This window comes from Sceloporus occidentalis, unplaced genomic scaffold (genome assembly GCF_023333645.1).
Source record: "Sceloporus occidentalis isolate IW3139 unplaced genomic scaffold, rSceOcc1.0.p SCAF_74, whole genome shotgun sequence".
NCBI lineage: Eukaryota > Metazoa > Chordata > Lepidosauria > Squamata > Phrynosomatidae > Sceloporus > Sceloporus occidentalis.
In genome coordinates, this window is record NW_028317054.1 from 1076329 (window position 1) to 1095436 (window position 19108).

The window sequence follows — 19108 nt, forward strand, 5'->3', positions numbered from 1 at the left end:
AAAATATAAAAAGACTATGAATACATGCAGTTCCAAGCCAAATATTGCTTTTATCACCGGTTTATTCACAGACTTGCATTCTTTTCCCTTTCCCGTTGCACTTCCTTTAATTTTCTGGTCAGTTCTGCCTGGAATTTCCTTACTTCCAAAATCTCCTTTTAGTGTATTGTTGGGTTTCCTATGTGGGATTCACCATCACAGGGTGCCAGTTCATGATACATAATGAGTTTTCATTAAGTTCTTTTTTTTTGTCTGTATACTATAAAATTAGCTATTGCAGTAAATACGGAGAACGGATCCAGTATTTGCTTTCATTTCTAAAAGTCAACTTGGGATGAATGTTTATAGCCCTCAAAACATAATTACAATTTGAAAATTCTGACCGCTATTTTCACATAGATAAAGAGAATATCGTATATATTTTTGGTAAGTATTCTGGATCCATGGAGAAAACGTTAATCATAAGTAAATGGGGATTTTATAAAATACCCGTGATGTTTTTGCTGAACAAAACCCAAAAATGCAACGTGAAGGGTGTGAGAATTAAACATGTCCTTAAAATGCAGATGGAGTGTCTTGAATTGTTTCAAAAGGCCTAGAATTGGATATAAGCAAATTCATTTTTTGTTTTCACCAATGCAGTCACAGTCTATACTTTAGTTTCATTCTGAAAGTGCAGAATACCATAATACATACATTTTACATTTTCTTTTAATATTGTTTGCTTCTTGGTCATTTAGACATGTGCCGAAGTTCTCCGTTCTTAAGTTCATTCACTTAATGTACCAGACATTGTATATCATAAGACCAGGAAGAACCTTTAGATTCCAGAATACAGGAACGTTTTATAATCATTCATGCTTAAGGAAGTGAAAGAGTGAGAACAATGCTGACTAGGGCGGCAAATCGGAGAATGAATAACTATGAAGTATTTGCCACAGAATGAACAACAAGGCACAAGTCTGCTGAGTTGAATCAATCTATGACTGATAACCGATATACGCCTAAAACTGTTATACTGTTTGGAAAAAAAACATTTTTACAGAACCAAGGAACTAATAATAAGGAAAGAGGAGATAAAAGTAATTTTGGTAGGAGAAATCCTACTCAACTGTTTGTTTATGCTAAGAGAATAGACTAAAATGGAGAAAAGCATCTTCACATATTATTAGATGATGCTAAAAAATCCATAGAATAACATAAAATGTTTAAGTCCCACTCTCGCCTCCTAAAAGAAATAATTCTAAGCACTTGAATTATGCAAGAAGTTTCAACATGAAACAATTAGCAAGAAATAAAGCTCAGAATTTAGAAAAGCAAAAAAAAGAAAAAATTCCATTTGTGTCACTCTGTCTAATGTTCAGAATATGTACTTATCAGACATATTGATTTTATTACACATGTGTTAAATAGATTAGAATTTAATGAGGTGATACTGAAAATGTAGAATTTTTTAAAAAACAATAAAACATTTCTCTGCCGTGACTACACTCTTGTGGGTAGAGGACCGCCATAGCAAACCCTACAGGCATTATTACTATCCCAAGTAGTAGAATAAAACATGGTATGGCATTGTTCATATGATACCAATGATCTGTAGAAAGCTTCAAATAACATAAAGGAGGGATGATGAACACCAGAGGGGTAGCACTCAGAACACCCTGCAATAAAAGACATAACAATGCTTAAAATTGCATCTTCTTTATATTGATGTCAGAAAAGACAATGGGTCATTGTTATCATACTTAAAAAAAAAAGTTTGTTCCAGCCTGTCAAATTACTGAACTATTGAGCTCTATTCACTAAATAGGGAGTTTGCATATTTCTATGTGTTATGAAAGGGAACCCCCAGTAAACCCCCTGCTGCAAGAATGAATAGCTTAGTAAGCGAGGCTCCATAATACTTTATGTGTGACTGGATATATTGAATCCTGATCCGGAGACCATTGCTTCAGAAAGACATAAGCAATTTAGAGAGAATTAATAGAAGGGCCACTAAAATGCTACATGGTCTTACAACAAAAAATACCAGAATACCCTTTTTGCCAGATGGTCATTCAAGGCCTGAATGGTAGAATGGTAAACGGAAAAGATACCAAAACTCTCAGAATGAGCGGTCATATCCTAGTGTTGACATTTCAGAATGAAACACTATGTGTCATTTAAAAATTCCCCAATTAATATTCTACTTTAGTTTAAAAAAAAACAAAAAACCCACTATATGTCTTTTTTTTAAGCATAAAAAAGTGTATGGGTTATACAGTTTACTTTTATGCTTCTAATATTACCATTTTAAATAGCTGACTATTATTATTGCATAATTAGCTAAATTCTTCATTCTTACAGAATATACTTACATTGAGTTCTAGGACCATCCCGAGGCAATCGCTGCCCAAAGATATGGCTGTAGTTAGACAAACAACCAGCAGGGTCACTGCTAAATGAAGGCTGTATGTAAGTTCTCCTCCAAAGAACATATTTGCTATTACCTGCACAAAATAAGGAACATGCGAGGGACTATTTGAAGTTAATAATCACACCATATTATCTGTATTATTATGAAAAGCCATAGCACAGATGCAAAAGGGCTTGAAGTAGCAGTGACATCTACTGCCAAATTAAGAAAACTGTAAGTAGCATCTGGATTTACAAAAAAGTAATCATGGCTTGGAGACTGGGAGTGGCAGATAATTGAGTTGTCAACTGAAGACAAATCCAAGAGTCCCAACAGTTGTAATAAACCCCAAACTCTGTATATGTGAGATAGTATCTATCTAATCTATCTATCTATGAGATGATAATGGTCAAGCATGTTGAAACTCACCTCCCTGGCCACAAAACATTCCATTGGGTAGGTAAGAATTATTGTTATTGCATAGCAAAAACGTCCAATTGTTGCCAGGTTATCATCTTTGCAATAATTCTCAAACAGATCCCCTATAAACGACAAATATAAGTCAGGTATATATATTGAATACCTGATAAAGCACTAAATGTGACAAAACAGGAATATAACATTGGTTGTCCTACACCACAATTTGCAACATAATTGCTCTTTACATGTTTTTTGGAACTTTAATTTTATGGTTGGTTCTCCATCTTAAAAATTATGCTACTTACTCTCAACCTTGTAAGCCACACTTACCCTGACACTCCTTATGGATGTAGAATTTTGGATATTAAGATCACATGGAAGATAAAAGGTGTCTTTTCTTGAATCAAACAAAAGTCTCCTTATTAACCAGGTACATTTGTGTTTAGAGTAAAAGATTGGCCAAGGTTTCATTTTTTAGAAAATGTTTGCGATAAAAGGACACACAGATATTATCATTAATTGAAACAGAATATGCATACGATTAGTTTGCAAGAATATTTTAGCAGATTAAATACTTTTTATTGCAAAACATCAGATGTGTAAATGTATTTGGTAAACTCCTGCAGACACAAAAATAAAGAAACAGATAAAAGTCAGTGAACAGCTAATATTGGACTTTTCATTTGTAAACAACATTTGCTGTTTATCTTAATAACAGATTAAACTCTCAATAAGACTTGACATATGTCTTCTCTAAGCTTTCTGAACCTATAGAGGTATGCAACAAATTCAGAAGCTCATCTTTTCTGACAAGCATAGTCATGCGGGACTGTAACGGAGTGGACCCTGTTTGGTGGAACTCCAGTTTTCTGTAGTCTTTTTTTGTATGGAGTTTCCAACTCCTCTTCTCAGCATACAAAGTATGCGACACTGTTGCATTCACAGTGACATTCAATATACAGGTTACACATATAACATAACCTCACTACCGCTTAGTTATCCCTCCACTTAAGGCAAAATATAAGGCTTCCAAACAACATAAATCCAGACTGCTTAGTGTTTCACTGCCTCCATAAGATCCACAAATGAACCTCCTGTTTCAGTGAAGGTGTGTTTCATTTAAGCCCCAGTAACTGCTACATCAACAGATATCAATTAACTAGATTGTAGTATTGGGCTTAGACTCCTGCAAGCAGTTAACCCTTTCTTCAGGGAAACTCTTATACACACCATCACAGGGACCAATAGGGATTCATTTAAGAATGTGTTATTTTGGCAAGATGCTGGGGGGGTTGCTTTTATTTTTGCTTTTTGATTGAAACCTTTTATTAGTTCAGTATTACAAAAGTGCAGTGCAACCCAACCACTGGTAACTTGTAGCGAGCATAGACAGATGGGGCAGACCGGTTTGTTTTTGGAGAAACTTAGGAAGCCAGCCATAAGGGCTTCTCAGCATTAGGACAAGACACTACCAGAAAGGGAACTTCTCCAGTGCTCAAGGCCAACCCCACCATTAGGTAAACTTGCAGATGCCAAGCACACAAAGCTGGAGAATGAGGCTGTACCATGAAGCTCTTAGCAAGCAAGAAAATTCAGGCAGATGGGTTGATGGAGACATGGTTTGCTTAGATTGTTAGATGTGACCCTGGCAATGCTAAGGGGCAGCTCAAAATAAGGTCACCTCAAACCGTTTGTTTTCTAAATTAAGCCCTGAAACTAAATATCAAGTTAATGAGTAATGTTCTCTTTGCTCAATAGAGCATATTTTGTAACAAGGACTATCTGCCATAAAAGTGGTTATGTTATCTTTTCTAAAAAGCAAAATAATGGTGATAACCTGCCTAGATCATGATGAAATTACAAAGGAATAGTTAAAATATCTCATAAAGAAATATGTAAAAGAGATTACCCTGAGTAAGTCCGGTGAATGACATATATCCAAAGATTGAGTACTGTAAACTGATAAGCAATGACAGAATCATTGACGTATGGGTTATACGAGACCAGTTACTGACTGTAGCTTCTTCTAGAGATCCATAAATCAGGAAGCAAGCATGATGGCACATGAATACTGCAATACAAAATATCACCATTTAATAATCATTTAAAATAGGCCTGTCATGGGGAGGGGGCTACCGCAAGGAAGGTAAAGGTAGAAAATCCCACTAGAGTTATTGCTTTAAAGACCTTGGGACACTGCCAGAAGTCTTTTGGTGTGTTGATATTAGGATTTCTAGAGTAATCTGGACTTTAGGCAACATTCTGGATCCTTTGTGTGCTCTTATTATGGGTTTTGTATGCCTTCCCTTTGTGTCAATGTGCCTTGGACAAGACTGGATAGCGCACAATGAGTGAGGACCTTCCTCTGCTCTCGTGTCATAGCATCCATATTTAGATTCATTCTTTTCAGTAGAAAAATGGTTGGGCTACTGTGTAACATTGCGATAATCTGCATGCAGTGTATTTAGTAACAAATGTATTTATTTTTGTAAAATAGTTGGATATGGAAGTAGTGCTGAGGTTTTTGTCCATCCATACTGCCTTACGCAGGAATGTTCCAGGCAGTTGTAATATTTCAAGGTATGAATAAACTGTCTAGATGAAGCACAGAGGATTATACTCCAGAGCAAATCGCACAATATTCAAAAGTTGTATTTTTTTATGGAAAAAATATATTCTTACCAAATGACATGACACCAACTGCTTGCACTGCATTTGACTTTGCAAAAACCCATGCGTCTTCGGTGGGGGGTCTAAAGTACAGATGATTATTTTAGAAAATTATACAAATTGTCGCTGTAAAAAGTGGTATATTACTATGTCACTACATGTCTTGAAGAAAGATCAATATGTTTATTAGGAATCTGTTAAACTGTGGGAAAAATGTTGGGTTTTTCGCTTGCTGCATGTTATTGTTTCTCTTTGTATATCCTGTCAAACATACTTTATATTTTTGACTGGGTAAATAAAATAATAGCCCAGGGAGAACATGGTCTATCTAGATTTCAGTAAGGGATTTAACAAGTTCCCCCATGCAGTCTTAAATTTGGATGTTAAAATATTTGAATGGATAACTAAAAGATTGAGGAGGCAGAAGGTTGTAGTTAATGGTGTAAATTCGGAGGAAGGACTTGTCTCTAGTTGGGTACCTTAGGGATCAGTATCGGGACTCGTACTTTTTAAGATTTTTTTATTAGTGATTAGAAGTCCTCATAGATGATGCAGCGGGGTAGACCTTCCAGGTGAACAAGTCAAGTGGCAAATTAGGAGAATAGTTGAAAGTGTGGCAGCTGCAGTTTAATCTTCATAAATGTAAAATAATGCACTTGGGATGTAAAAATCACAAGTAAGAATATAGCATTGGGGGCACTATTCTGTCCGTGACAACCAAGAGGAAGACTTGGTGATAATTATGTCATACCTCATCTAGAGTATTGTGTATAGTTCTGGGGATCCCAGCTTCAGAAGGATGTTGACACAATAAAAATAGTTCAGAGGAGAGCTACAAAAGTGGTATTCAGGATATAAAATACCAGGAACAACTAAGGGAACTCAATATGTATAGCTTGGAGGAAAGAAGAGTGAGGGGAGATCCAATAGAAACATTTAAATATTTAAAAAGGATTTAACAAAGTGCAGGAGGCAAGCTTATGTGAAAGGGGCAGAATGTTAGAAGAAGAGGCCACAATGTACAACTAGAGGGTCAGAGGCTTAGATATCATGTAAGGAAGTTCTACTTTAGTGAGTGGTAGATAAAGGGAGTGCTAGGGGTTTGAATCACTTACATTAGGAAATATGGGCAGACTAGATCGGCCGGATAGTTCTTGTCTTCCTTTTTTATTATTATTGACATATACAATATATTACAATTATACATTACAATTAGACATTAGCCATGAAACGAGTTCTATGCAGAATTGAATACTCTTACCACCTATAAAGAGCATAGTGTTTAGTAGCGCCACTTATTTTGTTGTCTGGAGAGGCAGATGTCAGAAATGAAGCAGTGCAAGAGCTTTTACTTAAGTACTAGTTGCATCTGCAAAATAATATATTTTTTATAAATTTATTTATGTTGACCAAGTATCCTAGCATTGCCATTAGCCGCATTCTCTAGAACTAAAGTTTTGAAAAGTTTTAAAAACTAAAATGTGGGGCATTTGAAATGTGGGTAGGTTATTGTGGGCAATGAAAACACCCCACAAAGTCTCCTAAATGTTTACAGTACAGAATTTACATGGCTGCTGAATATTATGAATCACCCATGGTAGGCGTTTTCCCCCTCGATGATGGAAATTTGACTAAATTCTCCTATAGCAACCAATAACATCCACAAGGCTTATCACAGAAAGCTCTTTTAACACCCCCCTAAAATAAGTTTGTTATAAGTGCGATACTGTTCTATGGTACTATTATATGTAGTATACACATGTGTCTTTATAACACACACTTTTAGACCAGCCATGGCTAATGAAATGTCTTTTTTTTTAAACAAAAATAATGGCCTCTTTGCTTTGTGAAAGGTTCTTATTCCACTGAGAATTGGGTTCGGGAAGTGCATTTGTATAAAAACAGACCCTAAAACAGTCATTTATTATCATTTTCGGTTTCGTATTTCCTACTTGTGACCCACAAACAAAACATTCCCTCTTTTTCTTCCCAAGATATCTTTTGAAAGGACATTTTTCCCACAGTTTGCAGGCGTATTTACTTTATCCATGTTTGTTTATGAACCGACTGTGTCGGCAAAATATACAGCAACAGATTAAAGTAAAATCTGAACTACGTTTTGGTCTTTTAATATGATTGTTAACCCTATAAACGCAGAAAGCAATGCAAGCTGTATGAATTATTCTTAAACATAAAATACATTTTACATCAAATATAGCGGTACTATATTGAGGATGTGTATGTTAAGACAAAACAGAAAAAGGGCTAACAATAAATTAAAAAACACCCATTTGACACTGTAAATATAGGAAATGCAATCCCAATTTCAGTTAATTTGTTTACTTACATCTTCTTAATCTAAAACAAAACAATTTATTTTTCTTTTTAATTTCCCTGACATTTTTTGTGGGATTAATGTCTAAATATGTGTTAATTACTATTATCATATAGGGAAATATTTAGTTTTTGTTATGAGAATGGCTTTTGGTGGCCCTCTAGTGGCGATAAAAGAAAGCATTTCTACGTTCCCTGTCCCACAGAAGATGTTATTTCAATGATTGTGGTGGAAATGGCAAAAGCAAAAACGAAGGCAGAGATGATACTGATAAAACAAAATATTAATTGCTTTAATTTAGTTTTTTTGGGAAAGTGGAGACAATATAGTGAGCATGTGTGGTCCTATCATAGAATCGGGTTTGGTAGAGAGTTATCCATATGTAACAGAAATGAATAATGATGTTCCATCCCTATAATTTATAATTAGAAACATACATGATCAAATAATTCTAATAATTAACATATACAATTATTTGTATCCATAGATTTTGTTACAATGCACTACTCAGAGCCCTAAAAACCCCTAGAATTTTCCCTAATTTTAAGCTTTTTCTCTTATGATATAATAAATACGTATTATTCAGTAATATTGGCATTCAGAGCAGTGACATATTTACCTAAGTTAAGGCAGCCTCACAAGCTGCCCCTTCTCACCAATTCTCTTACTGCTGAATAGTAGGACTGGAGCTGGTCGGAAATTAACTATAGAGGCTGTGCCGACACGGTACAGTTCTCCATGGAGCTAATAAGTTGACAAGATCAAGATCTTCCTTCAAACTGGCCCATTGAACAGTGGCTCCAAAAAGGAGCCTGATTGATTATCTTAGTACAGTAAAATGAAAAGATGAATACAGCAAAATCAGCTGGGTGAAAAAGAAAGTACGGTTTCTTTGAATTCTGTGGTTTTACATATGAAGACAAAATAACAATCATCTGTTCCTTACCAAGTCTATAAAATATGTAACTACAACCTCAGATGAACAACACCACCTGACATATTACACTGTGTCATGATTCATTCAACAAAAAATAAAGCCAAAATGGAGAGGCCATGTGTGAAACCCTTACTGCTTCCATAGGAGTTAAGATGCAAATTACCAGACAGGTACTGCTAATCAAATGCCCTTGCTTAATTGATCATCAGTTAGTGTGACCGCCTCTATAAAATTTGTTTGCTAGTCTGAAGCAATCAGGTGTGTGTGAACACAATGCCAAGGAGGTAAGACACCAGTAATGATCTTAAAGAAGCAATTGTTGCTGCTCATCAATCTGAGAAGGGTAATAAGGCCATTTCCAAACAATTTAAAATCAATCATTCTACGGTGAGAAGGATTATTCAATAGCGTAAAACATTTAAGACAGTTGCCAATCTTCCCAGGAGTGGACGTCCCAATAAATTCACCCCAAGGTCAGACCGTGCAATGCTCATGACAGTACAATTATCAAAAGACTGAACAAGTATGGTTTGTTTGGAAGGGTTACCATATCAGCACAAACACCTCATACAAACTGCAAGCACGGTGGTGGAGGGGTGATGATTTGTGCTTCTCCTGCAGCCACAGGGCCTGGGAACCTTGCAGTCATTGAGTCCACCATGAACTCCTCTGTATATCAAAGTATTTTAAAGTATTTTAGAGGCCATCTGTCCAACAACTAAAGTTTGGCCGGAATAGGGTCATGCAAAAGCAGACCAGCAAATCTAAAACAGAATGGCTGAACAAGAAAAGAATCAAGGTGTTGCAATGACCCAGTCAAAGTCCAGACCGCAACCCAATTGAAATGCTGTGGCTGGACCTTAAGAGAATTGAGCATAAACAAATGATCACAAACCTCAATGAACTGAAGCAACATTGTAAAGAAGAGTGGGCCAAAATTCCTCCTCAACGATGCAAGAGTCATACAGAAAAGATCATACAGAAAATAAGTTATTTTTTGCTAAAGGTGGTTCTAAAAGGTATTGAATCGTAAGGTGTAATTTGTTTTTCAAACATAGCTTCTCCATTTGACTTTAGCTTTGTTGAATAAATCATGACACGGTGTAATATGTCATGTGTTGTTGTTCATCTGAGGTTGTATTTACCTAATTTTTAGACCTAGTAAGGAACCGATGATTATTATTATGCCCTGATGTGTAAAATCATAGAATTCAATGGGGTGGTACTTTTTTTTCACACGACTGTAAAGATAAGTTCATCAAACTTATGTTTTAATGAGCATCTATGAGCCACTGTAAAAATCTACTTACGTGATTGAAGTCAAAGATGGTGTTCGAATTATGACAATCAGAAGGACAATAGTAGTTAAAACGAGAGACACCAATGATACCTACAGGAAAACAATAACACTTGTTCATCATGTTTTCCGGATGCTAATTCTGTAAATCTATGAATCATTCAGTGACATTAATGAATATCACCTAGACACTTACATTTTTAAGTGTGTGTGTTCATTATTCAACAACCAATTCAGAGTAACATCTCCTAGGAAAGGTTTTATGGTTGCATTTTCACATTTCCCACTCTCTATTGTCCTTACCCTCTGTTTTACAAACCAAAATACCACTTTGTCAAATTGAAATATAACTACATTTTTGCAGGAACAGCACTTTATTATGGATATCTCTGAGTCTGAAAGACCAGAAATATGTGTGAATACAAGAACTACCAAGGAAATCTACGTATGTATTTTTTGGAATGAACAGCCACGAATGCTTATACTGTAAAAGTTCCTTTGAAGCTAGTGCGGACTCCATGTCTTGTATGAGCAAACCTTGAAACTTTCCGGGATTGACCCACAGTCCAAGAGTAAAGCGCAACTTCCCCGGGTCACTTTCCTCCTTCCCCGGAGAGAGGCAGCAGAGTTCTACCTCCTCACAAAGCCACTGTCCCAGAAGAGGGAGAGTACTGGGTAGCCTACCCTGAGACGTTTCTATTATTATTATTATTATTATTATCCTTTATTTATATAGCGCCAACAGTTTACGCAGCGCTTAATACAATACATAAATTCAAGGGATATGACAAGACAAGAATTGACAGACTAAGACAAACCGATACATTTGGTGGAGAGAGCCCTGCTCGCAAGCTTACAATCTAGAGGTATGAGCCTACAATACACTTGGGTATGAGCCTAGCAATGCCCCCAGTCTGAGACTTTAAGTAAAAAAAAAAAGAAATACATAATAATACTAGCTGGTTATAGAATCATACTGTACCTTTCCAAGCTTTTGCATGTTCCGATACAATGCTATTGGAAGAGTTACTACCACTGTAGTAAGCAAGATAGCAAAACGTCGATCAGCAAATATACTTTCTGCGGAAACTGGAAAAAGAATATGTATTTAATTTTGTGTATCTAAACAAATAGATATAATAAATCATTATTTATACCGGAACGTGTAACTTTGGGTCCTTTCATCCAGCTTTACATGGCTCCAGTATTTGTAAGTACACATGAGTAATCTAGATCTTTTAATTGGTGAATATACCCAATCTGTGTGAAGATCGTATTGCATTTATTTATACCGTATTAAAAAGGTGCGCAATATTGTGTCAATCTTTTCAACAATCATTGCAGCCTTTCCCACCATTTTGCATATAAAGTTACACTTCCGTTTTCAAGAGTTCGGACAGTTCAGGTCTATTCTGCAAATGTGTTTTGCTGCTATCTGGCATATTTATGGTGTTTGTTAGCAGTCCTGGTGGTTTGCTTTCTCTCCCTCTGTACAGTGAGAAGGGGCAGGCAATATCTGACATTCTACATCCAGTTTGGGAGCATTGTAAATAACTTAACTAAATTAACTTAATAATAATAACTTAACTAAATTCACTTCTTAAAGTCAAGAATTGATAAGATGCTGATTAGAATTTGAAGTAACCGAGTGAAGATGCTCACCTCCAGGAATCCGTAGAAGTATTTTTGGCAAAATGTCTCCTGTTATTATGTTATAGCTAACCATTGCTGAAAAAAGAGATAAGATTTTAAATAATTTACCGTATAAGAAAGCCTTTGTTGTGAAAACATTGATGAGAACATGTTGATACATTGATGAGAAAACAAAGTAGATAAGTGTTCTTGAACTATTTATGCTAAATGTCGCGGATTAGTATTTTTAATGATTGTTATAGTAAAAGGCTGCCCAGCTGCTGAAGTCTTCTACGGTTTGTAAATTATCAACTGTAGACTAAATCGTAATTCCATTGTTCCAGTTTGCTGCTGTTTGTTTGAACAAATGGAAAACAAACACTTTTTAGTGTTCTTCATGGTAGTAAAAGGGTAATAATTATACGGTCAGGGGCATAAGCAGGTATTGGGCAGAAGTGATATAAAGAATTCTCATCAGAGGATACAAGAGGGTCTTTGATTGTTGGATTTTATTTCACATTTGGGGATAGATAAGAAATCTTAAATGATATTGTCTCTTTTGTGAAAATATACAAATTTAATAAAATAGGAACCTCAGGGGAGTTTTAGTCTCACGCTAGATACTATAACACTAAGTCCATGTACAGTAACTAAGCTATGAATGTGTTAAACGACTATGTGTATATCTATTATTGTGCTGGAGCAGGTAATCACACACAGTAATACTTGCCTTCTTTCTCTACAGTGAACATTTTGAATCTGGTTAAAAAATATAACTCCCCATGTGCACAAATGTATGCCGTACTCACATCTTGTTGATTTCAAACAATGAGTAAAAATCCCGTATCTTACCAGCAAATGGGTATAAAAACTGTAAAAGTGAAAGTATAACATAGCCAGGGAATCCAAATGTCCTGCTGACCAGTGACTGGTATGTAGACGTGCCGGACATCGACCCAGCTTTAATCAACAATATCATAGAGTAATCTGCCAAAGAGAGATACCATCCATTATAATGATGTCTTCTTGCAGCTAAAGAAAGAACGTTTGTATGTCTATTGTAAGGATTGAAACTTTAGAGAAGCTCTGTCTCCAAATACTTGACATTAAACAATACAGTTTTTATAAAGAGGAAGCCTGACAGAATATGTAAATATGTTTTTCTTTGATTATTAAATACAATCCTGTATATAGTAATTGAATTTAGCATTTAACCTAAATCTAAGCGAAGACCAAGTATTGATTAATGTCCCAGTCTCTACATCAGGAAAAATGGGCAGACTATATGGGTCAATGGTTCTTATCTGCCGTCAAATTCTATGTTTCAAGAAAACATAGTTACATAGTTACATCGGCTGAAAAAAGAAATGCGGCCATCAAGTTCAGCCTTTCCTATATATATGTTAATTTGTTGCATGTTTTTTATTTCAATTTGTTCCAATAAACATCCTTTATCTGCCATTGTTGTCAGTCTTATGATATTTTTGGTGACTTTCCCTACTGAAACAGCATACTAAGCTAATTATTTAAGGCAAGTCTCTTTATCCAATGAAATCCTTTCCTTAGCAGACTTTCATTAGTCAGCGTGTCGGTGATTATGACTGAGTCATACTATTGTTTTCCACAAGGCAGCATACTAAGGAGTGAGTGTTTGTAAAATGTATAACAAATCTATGGTTCAACTTAATATGCAGCTTTATCAATATAAATATGAATATGCAGCTAGTATTATATTATACAAGAAAACTTGGGACACTAACTTTTATTGTGATACTAGTTATATATATATATATAAAAAAATATATTAGGGTTTAAGCATTTTAACCTTTCTTTGAGCTCACAGGGCACACATTTACACTGATATACCGTCTTCCTATCAATGTAACTGCCAATCATTTATTGTAAATATCTTTAAAACTGCTATATAGTGTATAAAAATGTAAAACTATCCACTGAAGTTTCTGGAGACAGTACTTTATATAATAACAACTACAGGTAATTTCAATATTCCGCCATTATAAATACATACAGAATAAATTACACTTTTGCAGAAATTGTTTCTAGTATAATTAATATCTTTAATATTTTTTCTTTAATACGTTAATCGCATGTTATTTTAAATTTCCATAGTTTCTTGAATAAAATTGAGAGTTTTTCTTTAGTTCTATTGGCAGTGTTCTGGATTTTTGTCTCTGTTGTTTTAAAAGCCACTAATTAAAAACCTTTCAACACAAAAACATATTTTTTTTGTCTGAAAACAGAACCTTCAGGGTGTAGAGATGGGAAACAGCTTAAATATGTTCTCCTAATTCATTTATCACAGCCTAACGTATTTTCAAAAAGGGTTGTATGGTACAACGTATACCAAATACTCCCCTAAGCAAAAAGATAATAGATATTGTACCCATTTCGAGCTAGAAAGAACATTGGTAAGATAACATGCCATTTTTTCTTAATAAAAATGTCAAAAAACAGAAACAGATTCATGTAATTTAATAACCTTTTTAACACTGGCTTTGTTTTAATCAAAATCAATCCAAGATATCAAAACATTTATTACTTATTTGTATTAAAAATAAATTAGTCATAAAAAGGCCAATATACTTTTAAGTTATGTAGTCCTATGATGCGATAAAAAGTGAAATAATAATTACTTTAAAAAAGTTATAATATTTTCGGCACATGAAGGGTGCAATGGGTAGCAAGGCAGTCAGCTCATTTGCCTATGCACACAGGCAGAAATATCTAAAAACATAGAAATCAGTAATAGAAAACTATAATTCTAATAGTCACTATACATTTTTGGATTTGTTTTTCCAAATATCACTATGATTTGGGTATATTTTAAATATATTAACTTCTATAAAATAAAAAAGGCGTGATTTACCTGTTGTGTATGCCACTCCTACCAAAAGTAGAATGCCCAGTGGAAATCCGGCCATTTTCATAGAATAGGGTAAGCCTGAAAAGAGAGGCAGTAGTAAATTGTGGTAGCCAGGGGCCAAGGAGACATTGGAAGGAGATATGATGGTACAAAGTCATACCCAAGAACCCACATCATATATTCTTAAGCATTTTGATCAGCAACGCCTACAGTAAGGCCACAACAGAACACACTGAGCTGAGCTACAGAGCCAGTTGTCCAAAGAAGAACCCAACTGAGACAAACCAAGCAGGTCTTTAAACAACAAAATTGATGCTGACTTTAAAAATTTGTAGCTGGCAGCTCTTCACAACATGTAGCTGAACTGCTAGTCTTTTGGCTTCCAGTTGCATTTTTTTTTTTTAACATATGGGACAACTGTAAATTTTTTATCTGCTTTTTATTCTATATTTTCTTAGTTGTGTCGATAAAAAGAAAATATAGAAACATCAAAGCATTATATCCACATTATCACATCATCAGTTGTGTTCCATAATATGCTTCAAAGTTATTTTGCCCAAATTTACCTTTTCTTTCATTAGCAACCCATTCTCACCTGGAAGTTACAGTATTTGATGCTTAAAAGTGTGTGATGTCTGTAATAATAACTACCTTAAGTATACTCAGTGCTATATATTTTATAATTTATGAAAAATTTATGAAAAATGTTGTCTATAGCAAAAATACAATGTATTAAATTAGACGTTGTGATTGTATATTGATTATGGTGTTGATTTTTAACCATCTGAGTGCCGGATGTTTTTGAGTTATACACATCTGTGACACCGCTAATTTTGCAGTTCCACTAATCAGCAGCTAATTAAAAGCCAAAAGGTGAGAAAAAAATGCCTCCTGGAATGACAGAAGTGAATGTGTCAGTGATATTGGCGAGCTTGCACAAATACTTTTTAAGAAGAAATATCAATAAACAATGGATAAAAGAAAACATATTAAAAATAACCTCCGCAAAATGTTTTAAAGAGCATTATAAATATTAAAATAAAAAAATATCCACATCACTGAAAAGACAGTTTAGAATATATCCCCGAAAACACTCCTTTTTGTCCCTCAATAAATTTGGCCTCCTAATCGGTGGAAAAAAATGTAGACAAAAAGCAGATTTTGTATCCATAGCAGATTCTTCATATCCAGCACTTTGCCCACAAACCAAACTTTATACAGATAGCTTTATAAGTAATACAATATTTTCTTTTTTATATATAAATGCCAATTTGGATAAAACTATTTAGAATATAATTTCTATGACGTGCTGTTTGTATTTTTAAAAAAAAAAAATTTTTTTTTCAGATGCTGACGGTCAACACAAACTTCTGTCTTCTTACCGATCATTCCCGTCCCGAGAATGGAGTTCATCAGATTAAATCCAGCCCAGAAGACATTACTTGTTAGCCTTTTCTTTTTCGCATCATCTTCGACGAGTAATTTCCTGTCATCTGTTTCTATCTGAAGAAAAAATAAACATGTAAACCTATTTACAATTCAAATTAAACTGACTGTATGAAAAGGTTTGTCCTTCTACCAATGTCATACCCCAAATTGCTAATGTGCACTAATGATAACTAATACTATATATATAATATATATTAATAATATGTATAATATCAAGGATGAAATCACACAAAACGTACCCGTTCCATCCATTGGCTCTCTGTAGAATCCATCCCATGTATCCTTTGGAGACTTTGTGTATATAATAAGGTCGTATATAAAATAACACTATTCCGTTCTTCTGCAGGTTGCTATAGAGTGTGTTCTGAGTTCTCGATGATCACAGGCATATATGGTCCTTTGGGATACACTATGGTCCTGAGTGCTCGTTCAGTTTATATACCAGTGCCTTGAAGGGTCCTCTTATTCCAGATAAATGCCTCATTCAATGAAAAAAGCATATGCCAGACATAAAAGCAGAAGTACAATGTAACTGGGTTTTCTGATAATATGTCTAATTTAATAAACTGACCTGCGGATATAAAGACTAGTTGGAGACTACCTAATTTCATTAACAATGAGTTTAGCCTTGAAATGTTTATCGAATTGAAGGTTTTTTGTACATGTGCTTTGGAAAATATATTTGGTTGACAGCTGTGTTCTTTCTAAGGAATGCTGAAAGTGACTGAGATAGTGTATCACAAAAGCTGATTTCAGCACTTGTACGTCAACATCTGTTCAATGCCACCTCCAAGGATTGTTTCAGTGTTCACCTTAGCGGCAACACCGATGACTCAGGTGTTTCACAACTAGAGAACACCTTTCTATCATAAAGGATCATTAAATGCCAAAATACACGTTTAAGTTATACCATACATATCCGGAGGAGCTAGGTTATACATTGAACCATCTCAATCTCGGAGAAGTCACAACCTATAGACTCAGGGGAAAAGTTGGTGGGAGGTATGTAACATGCAGTTTGGGGATTTTGTCTGGATGAGCTTGATGGGAGCTGTGGACTTCATATGCTGGAGGGGTAGCAGCTTTGAACTATAACTCGCTTTACACGCAACCAAAATTTAGTTTGAGGGAAGCTAGAATCCAGAGCAGTTAATGGGGCAGGGGTTGTGTGTCTGGGAAAGGAAACTGAAATGAGTTGAGTTAAGAATGGCATGGCATGGCGGAGGTCAGGACTAAATAATAGTGGGAGAAGGTACAAGGATAGGCAAAGTTCCGTGGATAGGACCAACCCCCAGATTGGCACCAGGTGAAAACAATGTTGAAAGCCTGGGTTGTATACATTGGTATCTCTGGTTGAAGGGGGATGAAAATCATAAGAAAACAAGGACCAAAATAAATATATCTATCCATTATATCTCTGGTTACTAGGGGTCTGCGTGTGGTTAGAAGCCTTTTGCAAATATAAAGTAATACTTAAAAGCAGTCACTAGAGGGTGATATATCACCATTTTTTTACATGGTAGAAACAATTGATGCTGATGAGATTCACATAAAGGAAAAAATAACTGGAATAGTAGAGGGTTCTAGTTTATTGAAGTAACTGAATTGTGTTTAAAATAGTTTTCTCATTACAAGATCACATTATGCAAATTATGACATTTAGATTTCTTTTGTGTTTTTAAATGCACTTCAGTTTTTATTACTATGGGCCAGAACACAAAGTGTTTGCCCCCCAGATGGGAATGTGAACTGAGCAAAATGGGTAGTGCCCAATAACCCCTCTCACCCACTGTCAAGGTTGTTCCAGTGGCCGAACATAGCAATGGCCTGCAGGATACATATAACTGGATGCTACATACAGTTCTACATGCAAGCTAACACTAAAGTGTAGCGTGTGGGCGCTCGTATCCAGCAGGTGTCCTCATTCCTGTGATCTGCTAAACTGTCAGGGCCGAAGTCTTTTGCGTTGCAAACATAAAAGACACAGGTAGACGGCCACTTTGCCCTTTAGCCACGTAGACCCAACCTAAAAAACACAATATGTGATTTTAGTAAATTAGAAAACATGGGTGTGATTTTTTGGGAGGCTTACTCATGGCTACTTTCACATACAAGGTGCTTCAAGATGTAAAGAGCGTAAAATGCTCTTGAACAGGCCCGGGCTAGCCATCTGGCACACTTCGCATCTGTGGCTGATGTGCCCGGCTGATAATTATGTGAGCATACAAATGTAGAATGTGGCCGCAGAAATCCAACCACCAGCCACACCTATGTCATCAGGCGGCCAATGGCCTTAAAGTACCAGAGCAATCTTATGATCGCCAGTCTGGCCATGGACCAGGCCGGACTGGATACCAATTATCTATATCATATAGCTCTGTACAAGGTTTCCCGTCTTCTGCTCCATATAGGAGGGATGAAGGGGGCATGGCACAGTAAGGGCCAGGATTAGCCATACATAGGAGTGGAACCAGCCCCAATAAACTTGGAGGCCTGGCTATATCCTGGTTATAATGATATGCCATTGGCTATTTACATTACTGTTGCATTGTAATCTTTAGGAGAATATTCTACATAATGCAGCGTCTAAAAAAGGACAGAAAAGAAAAGATGAAGACTGTAAAAAAGCATCTTAAATAGGTTTGAAGAACGAATAAAAAGTGTTCATTGAAGGTCACAAAACATACATATTACATTCTGGACCCACAGACGTCTGGACCCACATACCTTTGTTGCTGTTTGTGCTGTAGATCCCATCCATTACTACAGGTCTTAGAATTAATCTAGAATACCGACTTAAAATACCAAATGACGTAAAAAATAAACATGTTTTCTGATGAACTGTAAAGTGATACATTTTAGGGTGTTTCTTTGGGAAATAAAGTTTCCTTTAGGAATAAGTTTCATTTAGGAAAACCATTAAAAAAATGCATGCCATTGTAATGAAAGGAAATCGTCAGGGTTCCCTTCAGAAACCTGTCACGGGAGGAATAATTGAATGTGCCCCATGTGCTCATTTAAGTTTGCCTCTATAAAACAGTACATATTTTGCTGTTGCACTTTTCAATTTTAAATTACACTTTTTGTAG

The 19108-nt window shown here is 35.5% G+C and overlaps 1 protein-coding gene across 1 annotated transcript; it reads right to left on the reverse strand.

The window, feature by feature from the left end:
* Positions 1–1421: 1421 nt before the first annotated feature.
* On the reverse strand, positions 1422–15986 carry LOC149285915 (putative sodium-coupled neutral amino acid transporter 11). Its single transcript, XM_089494648.1, has 11 exons — positions 15953–15986; positions 14574–14648; positions 12539–12673; positions 11717–11782; positions 11037–11143; positions 10068–10147; positions 5498–5568; positions 4725–4886; positions 2825–2937; positions 2358–2489; positions 1422–1661 (listed from the first exon to the last, which is right to left on the reverse strand). Exons 1-11 carry the CDS (start codon positions 15981–15983, stop codon positions 1422–1424), a joined length of 1212 nt encoding a protein of 403 aa, XP_089350774.1. The 5' UTR covers positions 15984–15986.
* Between the last annotated feature and the right edge of the window lie 3122 nt (positions 15987–19108).

What these genes read in the sequence shown, in the direction of transcription:
- LOC149285915 (XM_089494648.1), bottom strand. Translation starts at nt 15,983, where the DNA reads ATGAACTCCATTCTCGGGACGGGAATGATCG. An exon ending in TCTCGGGACGGGAATGATCG is followed by an intron (nt 14,649 to 15,952) that starts GTAAGAAGACAG and finishes CTCTCTTTTCAG; the next exon opens with GCTTACCCTATTCTATGAAA. An exon ending in ATTCACCGGACTTACTCAGG is followed by an intron (nt 2,938 to 4,724) that starts GTAATCTCTTTT and finishes TGTCGTTTATAG; the next exon opens with GGGATCTGTTTGAGAATTAT.